A 27,642-nucleotide genomic window follows, 5' to 3' on the forward strand; every position below is an offset into this window, starting at 1 on the left:
AATTAAGATTCTTACTATTTGATATTAAAGAGTCACGTCTTCACCCGCTCCAAATCTCCTTTCGAAGTTTGTCCTCTTTACTTTCATAGCATCCTTTGCTTACCGCCAATATTTTCCTTATCTCACACCGTGGCGGCTGATTTTCTTTTGTGGTCTTCATTAGACTGTGAAGGCCGCTGGAACATGTGTAATTTTTCTATATTAGTACTTAACCTCAAAAGAGCTTCCCTTTTGTAGTTAGAAAGTTATAGATTTACGTTCCTACTCTGGCAGAGCAGGTGCTAAGTCTCATTTCACAAACAAGGAGCTTGCATTCAGAAAATTCACATTGTTAAGAGATGCCAAATCAGGTCTAAAGCCTGGACCTTTTGATTCACAGTGCACTTTGCCGTACTGCCTGTATAGTTCCAGCCTTCCCTCTCCTCTCCAAATCTGTATGAGTTTTTGGTTCTGTGTTGTGGAGTTGCCTTTTTTTTTTTTTTTTGCCATTTTCAAGTTGTAACGTTCTTGAACAATGAAAATGTAATTTACTTTTGTCTATGACTGAGTTAGTTTTTTTCATGAATACTCATTTGTTGATTATTAGGGGAAAAATAGAAATGTTCAGTTGGTTTTAAAGTTTAGCTCAATCAGTAATTGGCTTTTTTGGCTAATGTTTATTTTGTACAAATACGTCTTGGTTCTTCGATAACTTCCCCCTGGTTCTCTGCTGCAGTAATAAAGTGGGTACAACCCACTCCCCAACACTCTCTGGTCCTTTTAGGTCTCATATACATCTTAAATCAGTGGCTCTCAAGCGTTTTGTTCTCAGGATTCCATTACACTTTTAAAAATTATTAATCCCACATGCTCAGTGAAATAAACCAGAAAGAAAAAGAAAAATATCAGATGGTCTCACTTATAGGAGGAATGTAGAGGATCCAAATAAGGGATCAAGAAAAAAAAAAAAGTAACTATAATAAAGTAAAAATCAAAATCAACAGGCAACTATAAACCGGAGACATTCTGCAGGGGGGAGAGGAAGGAGTAGGATCAAAACAGGAGTGGGAAGAGCACAAGGGACCATGGTGATGGTTCACAAGTTAATGGGTGGTGGGAATTTCACAGGAACTATAACCGGGATGAAAATGCATACATGGTACAAAAATGAAAAATGATGTAAAAATATATAAAATAATAATTGACAAAATCTTTACTTTGGATAACAAAAAAAAAAAAAATAAAAGTTACTGATCCCAAAGAGCTTTACATTTCAGAGTTTTCCTTTTTTGTGTTATAGCTGTTTATCAGTGATTATTATAAATACAGTGAGAATTAGAAGTTAAAATGGAGACTTTAAACATATTTATTTGATAACAAAAATAAACCCATTATGTACGTTAAACACAAACTTTTTCATTGAAAGTTACTATTTTCTTTTTTTTAAATTTTATTTTTATATTCCCTATACAATTGCAACCCCCTTATTTTAACCCCAATCCCTCCTTTCCCCGCCCACCCCCCATAGTATGTCTCTGGTTCATAGTTGTTTGTTCATTTTTATATTTTCTTTCTTATAGTTATTCTTTTTCTTTTTCTTATAGCTATTCTTATTCCCTTACTTAGGTTTTCTAGACTTCTGCTATGACTGAGACCATCCGGTATTTTTCTTTTTCATTCTGGCTTATTTCGCTGAGCATGATCCCTTCCAGCGCCATCCATGTTGCTGCAAATTGCATGTGTTTATCGTTTTTGAATGCTGAGTAATATTCCATGGTGTATATGGACCACATCTTCTTGATCCAGTCATCTATTTTTGGGCATTTGGGTTGTTTCCAAAGCTTAGCTGTTGTAAATAGTGCTGCTATAAACATAGGGATGCAGGTGCTCTTTGGAATTGATGTTTCTGTGTCCTTTGGGTAAATGCCTAGGAGTGGAATTGCTATATCATATGGAAGTTCTATCTTTATTAGGTTGAGGAATCTCCACACAGCTTTCCATAGTGGTTGGACCAGTTTGCACTCCCACCAGCAATTCAGGAGAGTTCCTTTTTCTCCACATCCTTGCCAACATTTGTTGTTGCTAGTTTTTTAATATGTGCCATTCTCACTGGTGTAAGATGGTATCTCATTGTAGTTTTGATTTGCATTTCCCTGATTGCAAGTGATGTTGAACATTTTTTCATATGCCTGTTGGCCATTTGTATTTCCTATTTGGAGAAGTTTCTTTTTAGCTCTTCTGCCCATTTTTTGACTGGATTATTTTCTTTGTTTTTGTTGAGTCTTGTGAGCTCTTTGTAGATTTTTGTGATGAGTCCTTTATCATTAGTGTTGTGTGCAAAAATTTTCTCCCAGTCGTTGGGGTTTCTCTTTGTTTTGGTTATTGTCTCTTTTGCTGTGTAGAAGCTATTTAATTTAATGGAGTCCCAGCTGTTTATCTTTGCCTTCACTATCACTGCTTTGGGCGATGTGTCTGTAAAGATGTCTTTGAGGTGCACGTCATGTAGAGTTTCGCCTATATTTCCTTCTATATATTTTATGGTGTCAGGTTTTATGTCTAGTTCTTTAATCTATTTTGAGTTGGTTTTTGTGCATCGGGTGAAGTAGTAGTCAAGTTTCATTCTTTTGCATGTAGCGACCCAGTTTTCCCAGCACCATTTATTGAACAAACTTTCTTTGCTCCAGTGCATATTCTTTGCTCCTTTGTCAAAGATTAGTTGACCATAAATCTGTGGGTTTATTTCTGGGTTTTCTATTCAGTTCCATTGGTCCATGTATCTATTCTGGTTCCAATACCATGCAGTTTTGATTATTATGGCTTTGTAGTATAGTTTGAAATCTGGGAGAGTGATGCCTCCATTCCCTTCTTTTTTTTTTTTTTTTTCAGGGAAAGTTACTATTTTCTAAAACAAAAATAATAGTGAGAAAATCAAATTAAAATTTTTCAGTATATAGGATACAGACAAACTTAAGAGAGAAAAAGCTGTTTTATTGTGATCATGAAGTTAGTGCTTAAATTCATAGTAAATTATTTTAAAGTATTCTGAAGTTTCTATGTTATAAGAAGGAAAAAAACCCCATAAAAATGGCATTTTGAATTGTCTTCAAAAGAATATGATGAGGGACACAATCAACAGTAGAACACCAAAAGCATGATGAGTGTTTACTTTTATTCTCAGATACTTTGTTTTTAAAGTCAAACTTATGGGTAAATGCCTTGGAAGACTGTCTTTTTATTTCAGAAGGCTCTTCCCTCCTCTGCACCATAAACAATGTCCTGAAACTTGTGTTCAGTTTTGCTTTTCTTCTGCTTAAAAAAAGTAGTACTGCATCTGCTTGTATTCTTAAGAAAGTCTTTGAACTTTATAGAAATCTTATCTATGTATCTATTTACATAAGTATATACATATATGTATATACATATACATATACAAACTATTTGGATTTACTTTTTTCACTTAATATTACATTGCAAAGATTCATTTGGATTGTTGTGTGTCTTAGCTATTTATTACTGTGTAATAAATTACCTCCAAATTTAGTAGCCTGAAACAGCACACACTCATTATTTCATAGTTTCAGTGGGTCAGGAATCAGGACAGTAGTTAGCTAGGTCTACTTCAGAGTTTCTCAGGAGCCTGCAATTAAGGTGTTGCCTAGGGCCATGGTCATCCCAAGGTTCATCTGAGGCAGATCCAACTTCCATGCTCACTGGGTGTTTGTTGCCAGAATAAAGCTCTTTATGGGCTATTGGACCGAAGGCCTTGATTCCTTACTATTGGCCAGAGGTTGCCCTCCGTTCCTTGAAAAGTGACCCTCTATGTCACACCATGTGAGAAGAGACAAAAAGAATACTAGCAAGACAAATGCCATAGTCTGTTGTAAGCAAATTATGGAAGTGATATCTTAATTACTGTCTCTGTATTCTCTCATTAGAAAAAAGTCACCATGTCTAGCCAGCATTCCAGGGAGAGAATTACACGAGGTAGGTGAGGGACATTGGAAGCCTTGTCAGAACCTGTTTACCACATGGTGTAGCATAGTAATTTATTCATTTTAACCACTATATACTATTGTTTGGTGAATATACTGTAGTTTATGCTCTTCTTCATGGACATTAGTTCTTCCTTGCCCCAAGGATTTTTGCTGTTAAGAACAGTGATGCTACAAGCTGTTTTTGCACATAGGAGTGAAATGTGCTGCCTTTCTCTAAATAATTATCTCTATTTATTTTTTGCTGGTGTATAGTGTACTTTAGTGATGGTACATGACAAAACAGGGCTCCCTAAGACCCTCCCCTTCGCCAGGGGTTCTGAGATGGAACTGTGATAAGTCAGGAGATTCTCAGTACCTCTCGCCTCTTGCACTCTCACAGGGGAGGGATTGTGTTCCAGAGGGCTCTTACTCCTTGGAGACCCCTGTAACCAAATTCATTGTCATAACAGGAAATGAGCTTGACAAGCTGGTCATTGAGAGAAATGACAGCCCCAGCATTTTAAGTAGATAAGTGGGTGTCACTGTTAAAATTGCAGGGCACAGGGCCTCCCTGGTGGTGCAGTGGTTGAGCGCTGGGTTGCGAAGCTGCCTGCAGCCTCTGCAGCACCAGTTTGATCCCTGGCCGCTGGGCGAGGGTCCCACATGGCACGCAGACCTCTCCTGCTGCCGCCTGCTGCTCCCCTCGGCAGTGTACTTCGTCACTCTTCCTGTTCTGCTCTCCTCTCTGGCTCTGGTGAATTCTCTCGCCCTCCCGCGCTTCTGACTGTACCCAGTGCTTGTATAAATAAATAAATAAATCTTTTAAAAAAAAATTGCAGGGCACAACCTGGCTCTCAGTGTAGCCCAAGATGCCCTTGAGGGGGCCCTGTGACACCTGCTTTACCACTTTTTTAATGTCATTGAATTTGGCAACTTTCTTCAGGCAGCAGGTCAAATCTACAACTGACATGTGGGAAGTGGGGACACGAAGACCGTGCCACTTAACTTCCCGCTCAGCTCAGAGATGACCTTGCCCACAGCGTTGGTGGTGCCTGTAGATGTGGGAATGATGTTCTGGCCAGCCCCTTGGCCATTGTACTACAGCTTCCCATGTTCTAGGTGGCAGCATGGCATGGACCCTGGTCATGAGTCCCTTCATGATGCCAAAGTTGTCATGGATGACCTTGGCCTGGGGATCCAAGCAGTTGGTGGTGCAGGAGACATTGCTGACACTCTTGAGGGAGTTGTTGTACCTCTTGTGGGTCACACCTGTCACAAACATGGGGGCATCGGTTGAGGGGGCAGAGATGATGACCCTTTTGATCCCACCCTTCAAGTGAGCCCTGTCCTTCTCTAAGGTAGTGGAGAACCAGTGGCTCCACAACAGGTTAGCACCAACATCACCCTATTTGATCTTGGTGGGATCTTAGCTACTGGAAGACGGACATGGACTTTCCCTTGATGACAAGTTTCCTATTCTTTCCCTTGACTGTGCCATTGAACGTGCCATAGGCAGAATCATACTGGATCTTGTAGACCATGTAGTTGAGGTCAGTGAAGGGGTCAATGATGGCAACAATATCCACTTTGCCAGATTTAAAAGCAGCCATGGTGACCAGGCACCCAATCCAACCGCATCTGTTCACTCTGACCTTCACCATGGTGTCTGAGAGCCATGCTGGCGCTGCACAAAAAGAGGTGGCTCTCTGTAGAATTGGAGGAACAGAGAGAGCCATCATTCTCACTTTGATATTCTTCCAGAGTGAGCACTAGTAAGACTTCCCTAATTAATTCTACTTAAAATTAATGTTGTCCCTTTTCAACTGCCTTATACTAAATCTCATCACCTTTTACTATACTTATTTTGTACATACCATATTTTCTCCTGTGAAATAGTAAGTTGTTGAGAGCAGGAGGTAAATTTGATTCTTTGTTATTTATATAACCACCAACAAGGGCACTTAGTGTATTAATAAGCTTCCAGTAAGAATTATTGATTGAATGAATTCTGTTAAAATGCCAGTGCCGCATTTTTAAGGTGCTAATCTGATTGCAGTGCTCTAACTGTGTTTCTCACTTCTCCCCAAAATGACTCTTGTTGAAGCAGGTGAGTCTCTTTAGCATTTTCTTTCAATGTTTTCCTTTGAATTTAGCCTCCATGGATCCCCTCCTTTGTCCCTATTGAGTTACAGTTTGTATCACAATTCAGCATTTTAATATATATTCAGACAGTATATTGCCTTATGATGGTGCACAGTAAACTTTACTCAGTAAGTGAATGTACTATCTTATCTTTTTTTTAAAGATTTATTTATTTATGCATACAAGAGCTGGGGTACAGGCCAGAGATGCGGGGGGGGGGGGTGAGAGGATCCACCAGAGACAGAGCGGGGAACAGAACAGGCAGACTGACTAAAATACATTGCTGAGGAGAGCAGCAGGTGAGACAGGAGAGGTCTGCCTCGCCATGTAGATTTCTCCCTGGCCGGCTGGGGATTGTGCTGCAGAGGCTGTGGATTGCTTCATAGTGCGGTGATTAACCCATTGCACCACCAGGGAGGTCCTACTATCTTATCTTATAATGATTTTCAACCAGGTAGGTGTTTTTAGCCCAATAATAATTTAGCCCAATAAATATTGATTTGTTTTGAGTAGATGTCTATATATTCTTTGGTCTCAGGTATTTTTTGGAATTAATGGAGTCGGAAGGACCCCCAGAGTTAGAGAATTCAGAAAAACCAGTATTTTTACCACAAGAGGAAGGAGAAGTTAATGAAGAAAATGAAGGAGACAAAGAAGCAGAGGATGTAAGCACAGTTAATCCCCTCTTACAGCCTGCTCTCACAGGGGATGTGGAAGGTCTGCAGAAGATTTTGGATGATCCTGAGAACCCTCATCATGAACAAGCCATGCAGTTACTTTTGGAAGAAGACATCGTTGGGAGAAATTTATTGTATGCAGCTTGCATGGCTGGGCAAAGTGATGTGATTAGAGCTTTGGCAAAATATGGCGTGAATCTGAATGAAAAAACTGCCAGAGGTATTTTGTCTTTTTTCTCTTGTCAGTATTACTATCTAAAGATACTGTGTACTGTCTTTAAAGGTAGGTAAATTTGTTATGCCTACTTAGATTGCATATATTAAATATGCACACACATATATGTCAACATATGTGTGTGTACATGTTGATATAGAATGGTATAGTGGTTAAGAACGTAGACTTCACTATTCATTAGCTGTGTGACTTGGGAAAGTTACTTAATCTTTTTGTGTCTCTTTTTCTTCATCTGCCAATGCCTTCCTCTGCAGGTGTGACCAAGATACCTTGCTGCTAGCAATTGGCTGCCTTGTGCTCAGATCTTATCACCAGGCAGTACTGGATGTATTCATCAGGGGAGACATCAGACCTAGGAGGCATCTTTAGACTTGTCAAAATATTGTCCACGTCAAAATTCAAATTCTTATTCTTTACAACCTCCCAATAGATATAAAAGCCCTTCCCAGACTTTTGACCTAGGAAGCTCTTGGACACCATCTATTTCAGCAATTCTAGGCTAACACCTTCAAACCACTCCTCAAAGGCTTTACCTAGATCTTCTGTTACGTGTTTTGCTACATCTATACCAACTTTACCGACTAGCATGGCAGCAGCTACAGGAGAGCCAAAGCTTGCGGTCAGGGTTTCCAGGTTCTTGGGTTTAACTCCTTTCTGGAGAATTCTGATGACTTCAGACATCACGGGTACAAGACACCTGTTGGTGTAGAAGCCCGGTCCATCCTTTACCACAATGGTGATCTTCCACTGCTTGAAACCAGCTGTTACAGGAGAACTGTAACTGGAAGTCCAGAGCTTGGGCTGCCTCTCACCACCACATGCCAATAAAGCAGAGACAGGAGTTAAATCTTTAAGGTGCACTTTACTCATACAGCTGGCAATCTGGAAGACCCTAAAGAAACAACATTTCATTTCCAGCTGTCTTTTTATAGTGAGTTAAACAAAACTGTTGTTCAGAAGTAAGCAGACCCTCAAGGCTTCCAGGAGCTCATGATGTCCAGCCCTGGCGCCCCTGTCACTCTCCTGGACATCTGCTCTCAAGTGCATCTCAGTGTTCTGACTCTGGTCTTCTGATAGTACTGGTTCGCAGCACTCCTCCAGATGTGTCCTTGGGCTGGAAAATCATCTCAGAGTAGACAGGCCATGCAATCAATGTGTATGGACAGATTTCTTACTTTACCATGAGTAGTAACTTTTCCAATCCTTTCCTCCCACCATCCCCTATCAGAACCAGTGTGTCCTTAGGAGTTTTGTCAATTATGGTAATCTCCAGCAGCTGTATCTTATCCAGAGGAGAGAAGTAGTATATGCCAGTTACCTTCTCAGGTCTTCTGCTGCCAGGAGCAATTACATTGATTGGGAGAGCAGATGTGTTATTGGCAAGGACATAATGATGTGGAATCGTATCTATTTCAGTAAGCAATTTGTGCTTAAGATGAAGGTTCTCAAAAAGAGCTTCAGTTACCCTGTTGGCATTTTGAAAATCCTGGTAATCAAGCTGCCCAGTCAAGTTGCTGAAAATGGAGATCCTTTCAAATGATGTCAGCATTTTCTCCTTCACTTCATAGTTCAATGCTTAGACACTTGTTGCTGTCCATGGCCCAGTGGGGTAGGGTAGCATCATTAAATATAGTCTTTAGACCCTTATCCATGGAGACTTGGGCAATGCCCAAGGTACAGGATGAAGGCCTTTGGTCTGTTTTTGCACTGTTTCTTCCACCTTTTTGTTGCCTGCCAAATGGAATACTCTGGTGTATATAAATTTTTCTACCAACCCTTCTCTCTTTTATCAGCTAATCTTTTTTTTTTTGTGGGACCCTCTCCGGTGGCCAGGAACGAACCAGCGCTGCAGAGACTGCGGGCAGCCTCATAGCCCACAGCTTAACTGCTGCACCACCAGGGAAAGTCCTTATCAGCTAATCTTTTGGTAAAAGTAATTGCCACTTCTTGTAGGTATGCAATGGCCCATTTATCTGCAGGTTTTAATCTTGGTTCCAGGGGTCCATCATTTTGTGGACTAATCCCATTTTCTTTGCTCTGTTTACAAGCAGCAGGCAAGCCCACTATATTGGGTAGCCTTTGTGTGCCTCCTGCTCCTGGTAAGACTGCCAGCAAGACTTTAGGAGCACCCAATACTGTTTTTCTATCTTTTGTTGTTATTCTGTATTGGCCTGAAATGGCAAGTTCAAGTCCTCCTCCCAAGCAGGATCCACCACTGGCAGCCACAGAGGCTTTCTGGACTTTTCAAATTTTTCAGATATCCTCTATTCTTCCTCTGATATTTGCATTACTTTTTGAGTGGTCTTGCAGGTTAACATGTTGATATCAACACCTGCAAGAAAGCAGCCTACCTTTGATAAGGATAGCATTGCTGATTTGATCCTTAGCCCAGATTTCATCTGTATATCTACAAATTCTGACTTTATTCATTCATTACTTCTGCTTAGTTATTGCGTCTATGAACTCTGACCAAACATGCTGGCTTTACTCAATGCATTTACCTTTGAATTGGGTGAGTTAAGTTGAATAACTGCTGCATCCCCTTTGACTCCACAGGTAATATGGGTTCTGATTGGCAAAGTAGAGAACCCTTGTAAAGTTGTGGCAAATGTAACCTGGGCAGTGAAGCATCCTGGAAGCAGTGAAGTGGCTGAGGCTGCTTATTACCTGAGAAGCCACCATCTTGAGGAGGAGGACAAAAGTGGGCTGGTCATCTTATTTATATCCATTAACTTGGCAATTATTACGCATTGTAAAATAATGAATTACATGGAAGTTTAATAGTTGATTTCTTGATTGGTTGGTATGATTCTGTACATAATAGTTTTTTCACTTGAGAAACTAGATCAAATCAGGTTTTTGAGAACATTTCAATTCTGTCTTCATAAATCTTAATTATACCATCAGTAACTACTTCATAGGATTATTGTGAGAATTAAATGACTTGATACTTATGAAACACATAGAATAGAATAGTGCCTGTGTGCCGGAAAAGATTCTTTTTCTTCTTTTCTGATTTTTGCTTTACTATGAAGCTGCTCAATTGAGTCTCTCTGTATTTAATCACCAGTAACCTTCCACAAAGAGGTTTTTTTTTTTTTTTTTTTTTTTTTTAATTCACTAAGAATCAACCTCAGGTCTTCCCAGTTTCAGTTATGAGTCCTGTCTTCTGATGGGATTCCCAGCACATAGCTGTATCTTCCTTTTGGGATAATTGCCAGTCTTATGAGGAAAGCTCAGAAAAATTCCCTTCTTGTCTGCCTGCTTTTGAGATCATCTTTAAATGTTTTCCTTTTTCTGTGGTGGTTATGGGGTTAATATACTACAAAGATCTGTGTGTCTCTCTCTAGAAGACAAACCATCTCTAGCAAAGGGGAAAAAACTGGTAAAGGTTGCAAATTACTTGATAAAAACCTTTTTCTGTTTAGGAAACTTATTTTCTTATTTTTAGGCTTTGTGTTAAAAAAGAGAAAAGTACTTCTTTCGTGTCTCGCATAAATTAAGAGCATTGTGATTAGATATTAACAGTGGCCTGTGATTTCAGCCTTAAGAGCAATATAGGGAGCTGGAACTTCTCATTTGGAATGGCCTCCTGGTCTATAGATGTGTCCCTTTTCCCCAGCAAATCAGGGGCTCTGGACAATTTGACTGATTAAAGACTTCCATCTTCAGGCAGAAGGCAGGAATAATGAGGGTGCTATCTGGGCATTTCTCAGCAACCCCCTGCCCCCACCCCACTTTGTAAGCCATAAAGGGCACAATAAAATTCTTGGGCCAGTCTGTATCTCTGTATTTTGAAATTTCTCTCTGTGATATTACCAGGAAAATAATTGGGGAAAAAAAAAGAGGAAAAGCTTGGGCCAAAGAGGGAGGTAATTCCAATTTTGGCTGATCCTGGAATAGTTTACTTCTTATTCCTTTTGATTCCTTATTCACCTTTTATTATCCCTTCTGGTTGTGAGATCCACAAGAAATATAGTTCAAAGCTTAGTTGAAGATAGGCTCGGGACTGTGGGAATGTGGCAAATAGGGAGCCAAAGAGAGGTTTCTGAAAGTAGAGAAATCACTATTGTACTGTTTTCCCAAGGTTTCCCAGAGGTAAACATTCGGGTTCCATTTCCTGCTCCTTATAAACCCTTTATTTGGCACCAGACCTGAGCCTGAGCCTTGCTTTGGCTGCTTATTGCCAGTGTGGCCTTAGGCAAGATTTAGTCTCTGAATTTAACTATCCTCTATCTCCTTTAACTGCCTAATAATATGTACTTCATAGGGTTATTGGAAATATTAAATGAAGTAGTAGCACATTAAGTGCCTGGTACTTATGCATTTAATACTTGTTAGTTCATTTTCTTGCTCAGCTATTACAGTAGACCTGCATGCCTCTTTGACTGGTTAAGTGGGTCAGAAGCATATCCTTGTGGGTAGATTAAAACAATCAACTTTTACTTGATCTCTTTTAAACCAGTCTGAAAAAAAATTTTTAAAGATGCCTCCCATGTTTCTCACCTTTACAATTACACCTCATGCTAGTTCTCTCAGTAAGTGTAAGAAATAACTTTCTAATTTGATAGGCCATAATTTTAATTTAATTCAGGTGATGAATTTCAAAATGAAAGTTATATGCAATTTTAGTAAGTGCATATTAACCATAGTGCTAAAGTAATTTGTTTGATGAAAATTGCTTAAAGGTATGGTTCTAAGAGTGTTTCACAATAGATGACTGCCAGTGAGACAGTCCTTTTTCTGGGAAGAAGAGAACTCAGCATTGCCCCTGCCATTTACTGGCTATGTTCATTATTGGCTGTTTTGGGCAAGTTTCTTAACCTCTCTGGACCTCAGTTTCCTTATCTGTAAAATGGGAATTATAGTAGTTCTGATTCATAGGGTTTTTATGAACTAAATGAGGTCACTATATGTACAGCTTTTAGAACAGCGTGTGGCCCATTTAATTGTTCAATACTTGATCGCCATTATAAAATAGCCTAAAACTATGTAGTCTGCCTTACCTGACAACTTCATTCTACTTGTTAGGTTATACACTCTTACACTGTGCTGCAGCCTGGGGTCGTTTGGAAACTTTGAAAGCACTAGTAGAATTGGATGTTGATATAGAAGCTTTAAATTTCCGAGAAGAAAGAGCTCGAGATGTTGCTGCTCGGTATTCTCAGACTGAATGTGTTGAATTCCTGGATTGGGCAGGTAAGGAACTCACAGGATATTAGCAAACTGATTGATGTGATGGACTTTCCTCTCAAGAGTTATAGGCTATGTCTTTATAACCACTATTATGTTGCTTTTGAAAATTTATGAAATCTACCTTTTTTTTTCCTTGTGATTTTGTTACTGGCATAAGACATTGTACTTAATAGAAAGTACTTAATATCAGAAACTGATTTACCAACTTTTGACAATTTTGCCAATAATTTTCTATAAGAATGTATGTATATTGTTCAAACTGTCTTCTGAGAGACCTCGGCAGGTGGACCATTCCTTCAATGTTTAAAGAAATAGTATATTTGAGTAATATGTTTGATTTCCAAGGTAGAAACAGTTGTAATAATTCAACTTTGCCTGGCAAATCATTTTTATCTATGGTGTTAGAATAGCAATTACTTTATACCATGAGGGGTACTACTGGGATATGGTGTTCTTTCAATCTGGTTACCTGGTGTGCTCAGGTAAAATTGTGAAAATTCATTGAGCTTTACATTTATAATTTTTGCACATTTCTGTATATATGTTATGCTTCAGAGGGCAAAAAATTTGATGCTACTGTTGAATTTTACTGATATTGTACTTACATCAACTCTATAGCCCTGTAGAATATAGCTTAAAAGAGATTTCAGGAAGATACACTTGTAACTACACATGTGTACAGACATTATTTAAAAACTAGTGTTTATGACGTTCACAGCATTCATTTTACAATATTATCTGCATTTGTTTTTAGCAAGCATTTATTGAATGTCCACTATGAATATAGCTGTTTTGTGGGGACAATTGGTTGTTCCTGCCATCTGGACCTTGGTTAAGTGGGGGATGATAAGCTACACACACATATAGGCTTAAATTATTATGTCAGAATATGCATGATTAAGGGTTGATGTGGCAGAACAAGAGGTCAGAGAACATAATGTCAGAGAAGCTGCAATTGGGCTGGGTATTGGAGAATGAGTGGGGTTTGAAAACACAATAGAAGGAGGAAGGGTGTGGGCAAAAATCCTGGAGCTGGGAGTGAAAGTGGCATGTTGGGGGGCAGGGATGAGAGCATCTGACTGGAACAATGAGTCAGATTGCACAAATAGGCTACAGCAGAAGGGGAATAATGAGAGAGTAAGTACACAGGTTCTTGCAGTGGGTTGCTTGAGTGTAAATACTGGTATTTCCACTTGAAACCCATGTGACTTTGGATAAGGTACTTAAATTCTTTTTTTTTAAATTAAAGTAACACTGATTTATAAAATTATATAAGTTTCATATATATATGTATATAGACCTATCTAGATATATATTTTATATTAGGTACTTAAATTTAAAAGTTTTACTTAAATTTTTTGTATTTAAGTTTCATTTTCTAGAAGAGGGGCCAGTAGTAGTTCCCACTTTGGGGGGCGGGGTGGTGAGGTTGTGAGAATTAAATGAGATAATGTAAAGCATTTAGCTCATACCTGGCTTGTGGTCAGCACTTCAGTCATGCTGCTACTGTCATTGCAGTCAGAGTATGACTTCAAATGCCAGGCTAAGTATTTTCATTTCAGTTCTGTAGCCACTGAAAGGTTTTATGTAGAGGAGGAAGAGGATTAAAGCAATGTTTTAAGATTTGTGTGGTAGCAATAAAGAGCTTGCTTATCAGTAAAATGAGAAAGGAACTGGGAGAATTAATAGAAATAAGGAAAAAAACTTCAGGAAGAAAAATCTATGCTTTGTAGATTATAGGTAATTGTCCATTTGTACTAAATGTTTTCTGGAGGCAGTGTTTCTTTCAATACCTTCAATTTTCTGATTATAAGCAAAAGGAAAACAGCAAAGAATTGAACTTAAAGACATGAATTTAAAATCTACTTTAAAGGGTGACCCATGCTACTTAAAAACCACATCCAGGGACAAATTTTGCTGTAACTTTTCTGAAAGAAACAGTTTAGGGATCATAGGTGGTGAGTTTCATTGGTTTCCTTCTCTGTAAAACCCATCTGTTTAGGCCCTTACATTCCTAGAGGAATTACACCCAGCATTTTCTAATGATGAAGATAAGACTCTAAAAAGCAGATAAGTATTTTGTTTCCAGATCAATGATGTAATTATAAGGATTGGAGCTTCTTGTTGATGTTGTATGTGGAATGTCAGAAAAACAAACTGCTCAACATTGAATGTGATTGTAAAGTAACCAACCCATTCCGGGCAGGTTTGTGAACGGTTCTAGCAGCCACATGCTCTTCGCTGTTGTTTGTAGTCGCCATTCTCCTCTGTATACTCCACTCCTCCACCCTCCACACCGCACTCTGCTGCACCACCCTTATAAATCAGTCTCTTAGCTCAGGTGTACCCACCTATGCATGCCCACACCCTACTCCAGGTGCCCGCCATTAGGCATGCACTTAGGACTGCAGGGTTCCGTCATCCATCCTAATGGCGGGAGGGCAGAAAAGCCTGATACCCTTTACCTTACCCTACAGTGACCTTTGTTTAATTCAGATTTACTAAGGCTATACATCACATCCACTCTTCCTAGTGATTGAATCTCTTGGAGAGATTTATACATGGAGGTCTCCCTACCCCAAAGAGGTGCTTGCATGCTGCTGAAAATTCTACCATGAGATATTAATTTTGGGGGGTTACAGAGGCTTGGAGAATTTTAAAAAAGTTTTCAAGAGTTCTCAATTAAAAGAAGTGTGTGTGCATGTGTGTGATCGACAGTTCAGAACTATGAGGACTAGAACAAACATTTATGGAAATGTGGGAGTAGGGCTGTGCTAAGGAGGTGTGAAGGAAGGAGACGACCCCGGGAAATGGAATCATAAATTTTTAATAATCCACAGTAATGTAAGGTAGGCACCTTCTTTACCTTTGCTGTTGTAAGGACTGCTTTTTAAGTGTTTTTCCCTCTTTTATACTGATGGGAGGTTTTATTATAGATCTGGCCTTTTTTTTTTTTTTAATTTTTCAACTTATTTTTAATAGTCCCAGTTTATAACTAGCCTCCCAGTTTTTGTTAGGAAAATATAGTAACCATACTTAAAAAAAAAAAAGAGATGGTTGATAAACAAAAATTGACTCAGTTTACAAAATTGAAATGTCTTATCAACAGAAGTTTGAAATTTCAAAAATATTGATGCTTCTTTATTATATTAAAATGGAAACATTTGTACTTAAAAAATTAATTTAACTGCCCAGCTACAAAGGAATGGATTCAGATGCAGTGTATATACATGACAGAATACTATTCAGGTATAAAATAGATAACTCTTGAAATTTGGGATAACGTAGATGAAACTGAAGGGGATTATGCTAAGTGAAATAAGTCAGGAGAAAGACAAATACAAATGATTTCATTCATATGTAGAATATAGAAAACAAAACAAAGGAACTGACAAAACTAAACCAAATCAAACTCTAGAAATACGACTGCAGTCTAGTGGAGGGTGAAGAGATGATGTGTGGGGGGGGGAACAAAATGGAAGGGGGCCCAGTGATCTAGGGTAAATGACTGAATGCTTTGGTAGCTGAGGAGGTATGAACTTATTCCCCTAAATCATACACCAAATTGTAAAATAATAAATAATTTATTTCTTAATGTTTCCATATTATTTTAGCAATCTGAGATGGGAAACTAAAGTCTCCTTATAGCTATATAATTTGCATAGGAAAATAAGAAAAAGAGAAAAATATTATTTAAATCACAGATTTATTGACACATTAAGTCATAATTCTGTTCTACAAATTGGTTAATCTAACACTTTAAAAATACTTAAACATGAAGCAGTGATAGTATATAACCTTTCCCCAGTATTTAATAAGTATGGATGCCTTTCTAGCTGAATGGAAATAATTTTTCAACCCAGAATTCTTTGGAAAGTTTCAATAAAGAACGCGGCAAAAAATTACAAAGGCCTCCAAAGGACCATTTTTATCCTTACTTCAGTTCTCTCAGTAGATTTCTTTTGTCCGATAGATTTCTCAGTCCATGTTGGACTGAGCTATGTTTACATGTGAGGTCTGTTATCTTCTGGCTCCTCCTCTTCCTTAACTCTTCGTCCTCTTAATTTGTGATGCTTGGCTTTCTTAGCTGGAGGATTCTGGGACATTTGGTTCAGGTACTTGGTCATCATTGATGTTGTGGCCACCAATTTACAGAGTATTTGGTCAATATCATAAGCAGGCTGGCTTTCTGGAGCATTACCAGATACCTCTACGGCGGCTTGTTTTTTAAGCTAAAAGGAGGAAAACAAATGGGGTTACAGGTTTTTTTTCTTGCCATAGCTCAAATGAAATTTGTTTCCTGATATATATATATCAAGTGCCACATAGTGGTCCTTATTTTTAGTCTAGGTGTGTATTAGTTGTTCACATAACCATTAAATCATCTAAAAATGCATTTCTTAGACCATACCCCTGTCATTAACTGACACACAAATTTATACTTAAATTTCAAACACTACACATTACTTACTCTACCAAAGTTTACTAAAGAAGAAAGATAATGGTATAGAAGCAATGCTCTTTCCAGCCGCCCTGGTGGCCAGCCTAGGGTTTAAGTCTCTAAGCTATCACCACTATGATCTGAGTTCAATCCCCGGCCAGGGACCTAACCCACTTGGCACAGCAGACCTCTCCTGTTTTGCCCGCTGCTCCCCTCAGCAGTGTATTTAAGTAGATCTGCCTGTTCTGCTCCCCACTCTGTTTCTGATGAACCCTCTCACCTCCCCCGCCCCCCACCTCTGGCCCACATCCTAGTTCTTTTTTTTTTTTTCACCACTGCTTTTCAATATAATACTGGAAGTCCTAGCCAGAGCAATAAGACAAGAGAAAGACATCCAAGGAATCCAAATAGGAAAAGAAGAAGTCAAACTATCACTATTTGCAGATGATATGATAATATACATAGAGAACCCCAAAATCTCCACAGAAAAACTAATTCAACTCATCAATCAATTCAGTAAAGTGGCAGGATACAAAATCAACACGCAAAAGTCAGTAGCCTTCCTATACACAAACAATAAATCTGAAGAAGAAGAAATCAAAAAAAACACCCCTTTTATTATCGAAACAAAAAAATCAAATATTTGGGAATAAATCTAACAAAAGAGGTAAAGGACCTATACAAAGAAAACTATAAAACACTGTTAAAAGAAATAGAAGAAGACACAAAGAAATGGAAAGACATCCCCTGCTCATGGATTGGAAGAATAAACATTATTAAAATGGCCATCCTACCAAAAGCAATATACAGATTCAATGCTATTCCAATCAAAATCTCAATGGCATTCTTCAAAGAAATAGAACAATTATTGATGAAATTCATATGGAATCACCAAAAACCCCGAATAGCCAAAGCTCTCCTGAAAAAAAAAGAAGGAAATGGAGGCATCACACTCCCAGACTTCAAACTATACTACAAAGCCATAATCATCAAAACTGCATGGTATTGGAACAAGAACAGACATACAGACCAATGGAATCGAATAGAAAATCCAGAAATAAACCCACAGATTCATGGTCAACTAATCTTTGACAAAGGAGCAAAGACTATGCATTGGAGCAAAGAAAGTTTGTTCAATAAATGGTGCTGGGAAAACTGGGTCGCTACATGCAAAAGAATGAAGCTTGACCACTACCTCACACCATACACAAAAATCAACTCAAAATGGATTAAAGAACTAGACATAAGACCTGAAACCATAAAATACATAGAAGGAAATATAGGCGAAACACTACGGGATTTGCACATCAAAGACATCTTTACAGACACATCACCCAAAGCAGTGATAGTGAAGACAAAGATAAACAGCTGGGACTACATCAAATTAAAGAGCTTCTGCACAGCAAAAGAGACAATAACAAAAACAAAGAGAAACCCCACCAACTGGGAGAACATTTTTGCACCCAACACTAATGATAAAGGACTGATCACAAAAATCTGCAAAGAGCTGATGAGACTTAGCAACAACAAAGAAAATAATCCAGTCAAAAAATGGGCAGAAGAGCTAAAAAGAAACTTCTCTGAAGAGGAAATGCAAATGGCCAACAGGCATATGAAAAAATGTTCAACATCACTTGTAATCAGGGAAATGCAAATCAAAACTACCATGAGATACCATCTCACACCAGTGAGAATGGCACATATTAAAAAAACTAGCAACAACAAATGTTGGCGAGGGTGTGGAGAAAAAGGAACTCTTCTGCACTGTTGGTGGGAGTGCAAACTGGTCCAACCACTATGGAGAGCTGTGTGGAGATTTCTGGACCTACTAAACATAGAGCTTCCATATGATCCAGCAATTCCACTCCTAGGTATTTACCCAAAGGACACAGAAACATCAATTCCAAAGAGCACCTGCACTCCTATGTTTATAGCAGCACTGTTTACAATAGCTAAGCTTTGGAAACAACCCAAATGCCCAAAAATAGATGACTGGATCAAGAAGATGTGGTACATATATACCATGGAATATTACTCAGCATTCAAAAAAGATAAACACATGCAATTTGCAGCAACATGGATGGCGCTGGAAGGGATCATGCTCAGCGAAATAAGCCAAAAAGAAAAAGAAAAATACCGGATGGTCTCACTCATAGCAGGAATCTAGAAAACTTAAATAAGGGACCAGGAAAATGAATATAAGAAAGTGAAAATCAAAATCAACAAAAAACTATGAACCAGAGACACTTTTTGGGGGGTGGGGGGCGGGAGGGGAAGGATTGGGGTCAGAATGGGCGTTTGCAATTGTATGGGGAATATAATAATAAAATTTAATATTTAAAAAAAAAAAAAGATTTATTTATACATATAAAAACTTGGATACAGGCCTGAGGTGTGTGGGGGTGAGAGGATTCACCAGACACACCGTGGGAAACAGAACAGGCAGATTGACTGAAATACACTGCTGAAGGGAGCAGCGGGCGAGACAGGAGAGGTCTGCTGTACCATGCTGTACCAGGTCCCTGGCCTGGGATTGAACTCCTGCTCCAGTGGCTGCGATAGCTTCCTAGTGCTGCATCTTAACCCCTTGCACCACCAGGGAAGCCCGCCAGTTCTTCTACAAAAGAAAAAAAAAAAACAAATGCTCTTTTGTATATGCGCCCATATAAGATTTTAGTGATCAATATTGTCAAGAAATATTTAAGTGATTTTTATGGTCAGCACATTCTGCTAGGAAAAATTCTTTGAAAATTAGCAAAACATTTTCCTTTATGTATAATTTTCTTCAGTGTATAATGCAATAAAATCATAGTCCTTTTATAAATACCCAGTTGTGAAGGTCAATGAGATTGTTCTTGTTAATGAGCTTTTAAGATTGCCTCCAAAATATGGCGTCATCTATTGGCAAGGTGGGCAATTAGTTCAATACTGCAATTTTCTAGAAAGTTATCCTAGGAAATTAATTTAAAATCCATTAAAAAATAATACATGCCAAATTCTGTATACTTAACTTTCCTAGATAGAGCTTGAAGGGATCTAAGAGATCTCTTACTCCAGATCCTTCATTTTATGAAGTGGCTGAGCAAGATCAAGTGACTTACCTAACAGCCCAGACAGTCGACGTCATTTCCTATATATTCTACACATAGCTTACTACTTTCTCAGTGTGTTCTGTGGACTAGCATAGAGGGATTGGACTGTATTATTTGTAAGGCCCTTATAATTCAATACATATTTGTTGAGCACCTCCTATGTGTAAGATAGCATGGTAGGTGAGGGAATAGTGGGGAGAGTGGTGAGGGTGGGGAGAAAAGGTACAAAGAGGATTAAGACAGTACTTTCCCTCAAAAAACCTGATAATATTGTGTTTAAAACCCTTTAGCTATTACTATTTGTATCACCAATTCACCTTTTTTTGGTGTTTCTTCCATTTCATCCACAGGTAATGTGCAGATAAAACAGACAGGATTAAAAAGAGAGCTTGTACTAAAATATAAATGATATTTAAACAACTGTGAAATATATCCATATTAGCAAAATTGCAGCATAGTTTGTCCAGAGGGTAAGGTAGACAGTGAGATGGAGAAGGCTTAACTTTGAGATAATGCATTTCTTCTGGAAAAATCTCCCATCCAACCTTTGTCCAGATAGTTCCATCACAGATGCAGAAGCTCTCCCTGAAGAAGCACATAAACAATAGAGAAAAAATCAGGGATATTCCTTGAATGGACATCTTTCTTTCTCCATTAGAAAAAAAAAATCTATAACCAAAAAATTTGTTAGAGACAGGGTAGAAGTGCCCTGAAGTATTTAACGTACTCTAACTAGTGATCAAGATATAGCCGGTAAAACACATACTGATGGTCACTGTGATATCATCAGTCATAGTGATTCAGGGATAAATTCGGTGACATCATAAAGAACTACAGTAGAAAGTTGTCACCTTGCCAATCACCTTGGATTTCTTAGGAATTCTCTTCCTTCCTTGTCTGAATTATTTGTACTTCTTCAGTTTCTGAAAGATAAAGATTTACTCATATTTTGCTAGCTAATAAATTCAAATTTTAATCATATTAATAGGATTTAAATAGGAAACAATTTACTTATATCCCTTCCAACCCTTCTGAAGTATGGAAGTTTTATATTTATTTAAAAAGTAACTCCAGCTTTTCAATATAATACTGGAAGTCCTAGCCAGAGCAATAAGACAAGAGAAAGACATACAAGGAATCCAAATAGGAAAAGAAGAAGTCAAACTATCACTATTTGCAGATGATATGATAATATACATAGAGAACCCCAAAAACTCCACAGAAAAACTAATTCAACTCATCAATCAGTACAGCAAAGTGGCAGGATACAAAATCAACATGCAAAAGTCAGAAGCCTTCCTATACACTAACAATAAATCTGAAGAAGAAGAAATGAAAAAAACCATCCCCTTTATTATTGAAACAAAAAAAATCAAATACTTGGGAATAAATCTAACAAAAGAGGTAAAGGACCTATACAAAGAAAACTATAAAACACTGTTAAAAGAAATAGAAGAAGACACAAAGAAATGGAAAGACATCCCCTGCTCATGGATTGGAAGAATAAACATTATTAAAATGGCCATCCTACCAAAAGCAATATACCGATTCAATGCTATTCCAATCAAAATCTCAATGGCATTCTTCAAAGAAATAGAGCAATTATTGATGAAATTCATATGGAATCACCAAAAACCCCGAATAGCCAAAGCTCTCCTGAAAAAAAAAGAAGGGAATGGAGGCATCACACTCCCAGATTTCAGGCTATACTACAAAGCCATAATCATCAAAACTGCATGGTATTGGAACAAGAACAGACATACAGACCAATGGAATCGAATAGAAAATCCAGAAATAAACCCACAGATTTATGGTCAACTAATCTTTGACAAAGGAGCAAAGAATATGCATTGGAGCAAAGAAAGTCTGTTCAATAAATGGTGCTGGGAAAACTGGGTCGCTACATGCAAAAGAATGAAGCTTGACTACTACCTCACACCATACACAAAAACCAACTCAAAATGGATTAAAGAACTAGACATAAAACCTGAAACCATAAAATACATAGAAGGAAATATAGGCGAAACACTACGTGATTTGCACATCAAAGACATCTTTACAGACACATCACCCAAAGCAGTGATAGTGAAGGCAAAGATAAACAGCTGGGACTACATCAAATTAAAGAGCTTCTGCACAGCAAAAGAGACAATAACAAAAACAAAGAGAAACCCCACCAACTGGGAGAACATTTTTGCACACAACACTAATGATAAAGGATTGATCACAAAAATCTGCAAAGAGCTGATGAGACTCAACAACAGCAAAGAAAATAATCCAGTCAAAAAATGGGCAGAAGAGCTAAAAAGATACTTCTCTGAAGAGGAAATGCAAATGGCCAACAGACATATGAAAAAATGTTCAACATCACTTGTAATCAGGGAAATGCAAATCAAAACTACCATGAGAAACCATCTTACACCAGTGAGAATGGCACATATTAAAAAAACTAGCAACAACAAATGCTGGCGAGGGTGTGGAGAAAAAGGAACTCTTCTGCACTGTTGGTGGGAGTGCAAACTGGTCCAACCACTATGGAGAGCTGTGTGGAGATTTCTGGACCTACTAAACATAGAGCTTCCATATGATCCAGCAATTCCACTCCTAGGTATTTACCCAAAGGACACAGAAACATCAATTCCAAAGAGCACCTGCACCCCTATGTTTATAGCAGCACTATTTACAATAGCTAAGCTTTGGAAACAGCCCAAATGCCCAAAAACAGATGACTGGATCAAGAAGATGTGGTACATATATACCATGGAATATTACTCAGCATTCAAAAAAGATAAACACATGCAATTTGCAGCAACATGGATGGCACTGGAAGGGATCATGCTCAGCGAAATAAGCCAGAAAGAAAAAGAAAAATACCGGATGGTCTCACTCATAGCAGGAATCTAGAAAACTTAAATAAGGGACCAGGAAAATGAATAACTATAAGAAAGTGAAAATCAAAATCAACAAAAATCTATGAACCAGAGACACTTTTGGAGGGGTGGGTGGAGGGAGGGGAGGGATTGGGGTCAAAATGGGGGGGTTGAAATTGTATGGGGAATATAAAAATAAAATTTATTATTTAAAAAAAAAAATAAAAGCCAGCTACTATTAGACTCTACACAGTATTGTCTGTGCAAGTAACAGTAAAGTTGTGCAAAGACAAACCAAAATAAATATTACAGTCTACATAGAGAATAACAAAAAAAAAAAAAGTAACTCCAGTTATACTATTTCATATAACCTAGCCCCTGCTTCCCCGCCCCCCCCTTCACTTGCACTCTGAAACATCCTTCCCTTCAAATGTCAAACACAAATTGAGTGCCTTCCTCTTCTTACTTCTGTGGCTTTGGTGCCAATGTGGTATGGTAGGTAGTAGGTGAGGATGGGGAACTTGGCATGGTGCGTGACGAAAGATGAGATGGTGAGGAGTCATGGTATATGATGGAGAGATGAGACATAGATCCTGCCTCTGAGGAGCTGATGATCTAAAGGTAGAAGCAAAAAATAAGAATAAAAATTGAAAGGTACACTAAAATAAAAGCTAAATCAAATTATACTTATGTAACAGTTGATAGAGCAATCAATTCTACCTAGGGAAACTAGGAGTTTCATGGAAGAATATTTGAGTAAGCTCTGATGAGTGATCAGGCTTTTGGCGAGTGTCAATGAAGAGGGCACCTGAGGTTGAAGAAACTGTAGGAAATTCTGTGTAAATATTCATGCAACAAATATTTATTGAACACCTCTTATGTACTAAATATTGTACTAAGAGCTGAACATACATACAAAATGAGGTACAAAACAGAATATTTATGCTTATGGAGTTCATTTTCTAGTAGGGAGATACAAAAAATAATATCTATCTAAATCTATGTAGCTATATTATGCCATGGAGAAAAATAGAGTGGTAGGTAGTTATTAAGTTGGTAGCAAGTGTGCTACTTATAGAAGGCAGTTAAGAAAGGCCTATCTGATAAGGTGATGCTTGAGCATAGAACTGTGGAACTGGTTGACATCTGAGGGTGGGGGGAACAGGAAGTACATAATGGATAGAGTGGTTGAATATTGGAAGGGATAAAACTGGAATGTTAGTTTGTTTTTTTGTTTTTTTTTTTTTAAGATTGATTTATTTTTATACGAGAGCTGGGGTACAGGCCAGAGGCACGGGAGGGTTAGAGGATTCACCAGAAACAGAGTGGGGAGAAGAACAGGCAGACAACATAAATGCACTGTTGAGGGGAACAGCTGGCGCGACAGGAGAGGTCTGCGGCACCATGTGGGATTCTCACCGGCCGGAATCGTACCCGCACTGCCGAGGCTGCCGTCAGCTTCATAGCACGGTGCTCAACATGCTGCGCCACTGGGGAGGCCCCCATTAGTTTATATTTAGATGGATCTTGAAGACCCTGTATTTTATTCCATGGTCAACAGGGAGTCATGATACAATAATAAACTCATTGAGTGTTCTTCTGTGTGCCAGGCACACAGTACCTTTGCTAAATATGCTAAGATATTTGTACACATTATATTACATTTTACTTAATCCTTGAAAAAACACTACCAGAACTCTATGCTACTTTCATTTTATAGATGGAGAAACTTAGAAGGATTAAGACATTGCTGTGATCTGAATATTTGTGACCTTCCAAATTCATATGTTGAAATCCAACTGCTTAATAGATTTTTTTGAGGTACATGAAGTTTGAACCCTCATGAATGGGATTAGTGTTTTTATAAATGAAGACCCATAAGGCTCCCAAGCCCCTTCTACCATAGAAGGATACAGTGGGACCTGCTAATGTTATAGGGCAAAGGAATATCACAGATATGATTAAATTTAGGATCTTGAAATTTTGTGATTATTGATGTGGACCCTAAATAAATCACATGTCCTTATAAGAGATAAGCAGAGGGATTTTTTTTTTAAAGATTTGTTTTTATTTATTTATTTATACAAGCACTGGGTACAGTCAGAAGCGCGGGAGGGTGAGAGAATTCACCAGAGCCAGAGCGGGGAGCAGAACAGGCAGAAGGACTGAAGTACACTGCTGAGGGGAGCAGAGGGCGGCAGGAGAGGTCTGCGCGCCATGCGGGACCCTCCTCCAGTGGCTGGGGAGCAGCCGGGGATTGAACTGGCGCTGTAGAGGCTGCGGGCAGCTTCGCAACCCAGCGCTCAACCGCTGTGCCACCAGGGAGGCCCAAGCAGAGGGATATTTGATGCAGAAGAAAAGAAGGTGTATTGATACTGGAAGCAGAGGATTGGGTTGATGCACTTTGAAGGTGCTGGGAAGGCTATAAGCTGAGGAATATAGACAGTCAAGGAACTGGTTTTCCTTTAGAGACTCCAAAAGGAATCAACCCTGCCAATGCCTGAGTTTAGTTCAGTGAAACCATCTTTGGACTATAACTGCAAAAGAATACATTAGTGGTGTTTTAAGTCATGAAGTTTATCGTAATTTGTTATAGCAGTTGTAGGAAACTAGCACAAATTTTGAAATCTGAAAGCAAAGCGTGACTGTAACAATTACCTAAAAATGTGTAAGTGGCTTTGGGATTGGATAATGTATAAATGGGAGAATTTTGAGGTGCATGATAGGTAAAGCCTAGATTGCCTTGAGGACTATTGATAGAAGTGCCAACATTAAAGATAGTGCTGGTGAGGGGTTAGAAGGAAATGAGGAGCATGGTAGCAAAAGACTACATGGTGTTAAAGTGCACTTAAATCATCATAAACAGAATGTTGGCAGAAATCAGAACCATAAAGGTACTTCTGGTGAGGGCTCAGAGGAAATGAGGGACATTATTCAAAAGTGGAGCAAAGGTGATCTTGTTACATGGTGGCAGAAAGCTTAGTTGAATTTGTATTCCCTTCTATGGAAAGGAGAGCTTGTAGATGATGAACTTTTAATTGGAGAGATTTCCAAGCAATATGCTGAAGGCATGACCTGTTTTCTTCTTGTTGCTTACAGTAAGGTGTGAGAGAAGAGAGACGAATTGAGGAAACTATTATGGAAAAGTAAGGAGTTGATGATCTGGGAAATTCTCAGCCTATTCAGGTCATAAAAGTGCTAGCATTAGGAGAGTCACTGTCAGGCAATTGTGCTCTGGAGAGAAATTCAGGATGTACTAGGACAGTGTTTTTGCTAGTACTGAAGAGATTAATCATGTTACTCAAGGATCCCTTCTGCCATCTCAGCACAAGTCAGGAGTAGAAATGAGATATCCAAAAAAGTGGAGGACCTTCTTGTCTAATGGAATGAATCTTTGTCACATGAAGAGAGACTTACAAGATTTTTGAAAATGTTACATTAGTAGAAACATTGCTAGTTTTGATAAAGGGCCAGAGAGAGGACAACATGGAAAAAATGGCTGCCAGACACCAACAGTTCATGAAAAATGAAGGATGACTTAGGCTGAAGCTGCATCCTGAGGGCTATAGCCTTGCCCTGCAGGGGATTATTCCCAGGTCATGACACCTAAGAGAATTTGCCTCGTGGGATTTCAAAATTACTTTGGACTGGTGACACCTTTTTTCCTTCCATTTTTCTCCCTTTTTGAAGGACATTGTCTACAACTTATACTGTGTTTGTCCCATGACTATTTTGACAGTAGAGAACTTGGCTCCTGGTCTACAGAAGGAGAGGAATTTTACTGCACGATGGGTGGGTCATACTAAAGACTCACCCATACCTTGTTTAGATTATTTAAATGACAAAATTTGAGGCGTTTGAACTGATGATATTTTAGATGATCACTTGCACATGAGTGGCAATGGGTTGAAACTTTGGATATTAAGATGGTGCAAATATATTTTGCATGTGGGATTTTGGGAGGCCAGAGGGTAGACTGTGGCTGCCAAAGATATCTAAGTCCAAACCCCTGGACCCTGTGAACATTATCGGGCAGAGGTACTTTTCAGATCCTTAAGGACATAGAGATGGGGAGGTTATATTGTATTATCTAGGTAGGACCTGAACGTAACATGTGTTATTGAAAGTACGAAGCAAAAGGAGATTTGACACTGAAGATGAGAAGGTGATTTGAGGATGGAAGTTGAGCTTGGAGTGATGCACTTTGAAGATGGAGGAAGAAGCCACCAGCCAGAGAATACAGTTGGAAGGAAAAGAAATGGCTCTTTCCCTTAGAACACGGCCAACACCCTGACTTTAGCTCAGGGAAGCTGATTTCAGACTTCTGGCCTCTAGAACTTAAGGAGGGTGTAATTGTGTTTTCTTAAGTCACCAAAGTTATGACAGTTTGTTATAGTGGCCAGAGGAAACAATGCATCAACTTTTAACTTGGAACTATTCTACAATTTACAATGCTCAGTTTTTACATCTAGGAATATGGTAAGCCCCTCCATTTATTTAAGTCTTTTATTTATTTCAGAGTTTTGTAATTTTATTTAAATAGGTCTTGCAGATTTTGTGGTAACATTACTATGGGTGCTATAGTGAATGGAATTACTTTAGTGTATTTTTTTTTAAAGAGGAAAGATATATTTGAATTCCTTTTTATTTTTATTTTATTATTTTTTTTAAATAATAAAATTTATTTTTATATTCCCCCATACAATTGCAAACGCCCCATTCTGACCCCAATCCTTCCCCTCCCGCCCCCCACCCCCCAAAAAGTGTCTCTGGTTCATAGTTTTTTGTTGATTTTGATTTTCACTTTCTTATATTCATTTTCCTGGTCCCTTGTTTAAGTTTTCTAGATTCCTGCTATGAGTGAGACCATCCGGTATTTTTCTTTTTCTTTTTGGCTTATTTCGCTGAGCATGATCCCTTCCAGCGCCATCCATGTTGCTGCAAATTGCATGTGTTTATCTTTTTTGAATGCTGAGTAATATTCCATGGTATATATGTACCACATCTTCTTGATCCAGTCATCTATTTTTGGGCAT

At 38.5% G+C, this 27,642-nt stretch overlaps 3 protein-coding genes across 7 annotated transcripts in view; 1 reads left to right on the top strand and 2 right to left on the bottom strand.

The window, feature by feature from the left end:
- Nucleotides 1-27,642, top strand: part of ANKRD45 (ankyrin repeat domain 45) — a 50,289-nt gene that overhangs the window by 10,355 nt on the left and 12,292 nt on the right. For 3 of the 4 annotated variants that reach the window (XM_054693464.1, XM_037506463.2, XM_037506460.2), the window contains 2 exons: nucleotides 6,634-6,992; nucleotides 12,039-12,206. In XM_054693464.1, the coding sequence (XP_054549439.1) occupies nucleotides 6,650-6,992; nucleotides 12,039-12,206 (511 nt within the window). In that variant the 5' untranslated portion in view covers nucleotides 6,634-6,649. Of the gene's footprint in view, nucleotides 1-3,914; nucleotides 3,964-6,633; nucleotides 6,993-12,038; nucleotides 12,207-27,642 lie in introns of all 4 variants that reach the window. The other variant, XM_037506461.2, reaches the window with a different exon arrangement.
- On the bottom strand, nucleotides 5,356-5,614 carry LOC119241278 (glyceraldehyde-3-phosphate dehydrogenase-like). The gene has a single exon (XM_037506465.1). It carries the CDS (start codon nucleotides 5,612-5,614, stop codon nucleotides 5,384-5,386), a length of 231 nt encoding a protein of 76 aa, XP_037362362.1. The 3' UTR covers nucleotides 5,356-5,383.
- Nucleotides 15,932-20,495, bottom strand: TEX50 (testis expressed 50). Of its 2 annotated transcripts, none has more exons than XM_054693465.1 (2): nucleotides 20,240-20,495; nucleotides 15,932-16,435 (listed from the first exon to the last, which is right to left on the bottom strand). In XM_054693465.1, exons 1-2 carry the CDS (start codon nucleotides 20,375-20,377, stop codon nucleotides 16,208-16,210), a joined length of 366 nt encoding a protein of 121 aa, XP_054549440.1. In that variant the 5' UTR covers nucleotides 20,378-20,495; the 3' UTR covers nucleotides 15,932-16,207. The 2 variants fall into 2 exon arrangements, with proteins under 2 accessions (XP_054549440.1, XP_037362361.1); XM_037506464.1 differs by having other exon boundaries at nucleotides 20,054-20,495.

Source organism: Talpa occidentalis, unplaced genomic scaffold (genome assembly GCF_014898055.3).
Source record: "Talpa occidentalis isolate TD23 unplaced genomic scaffold, MPIMG_talOcc4v2.1 talOcc4.12, whole genome shotgun sequence".
Lineage (NCBI taxonomy): Eukaryota > Metazoa > Chordata > Mammalia > Eulipotyphla > Talpidae > Talpa > Talpa occidentalis.

Coding starts and splice junctions, on each gene's coding strand:
- TEX50 (XM_037506464.1), bottom strand. CDS start 20,377: ATGTCCATTCAAGGAATATCCCTGATTTTTTCTCTATTGTTTATGTGC. Junction 16,436..20,053: donor GGAAGAAACACCAAAAAAAG/GTGAATTGGTGA, acceptor TCCTCCTTTTAG/CTTAAAAAACAAGCCGCCGT.
- LOC119241278 (XM_037506465.1), bottom strand. CDS start 5,614: ATGGTGAAGGTCAGAGTGAACAGATGCGGTTGGATTGGGTGCCTGGTC.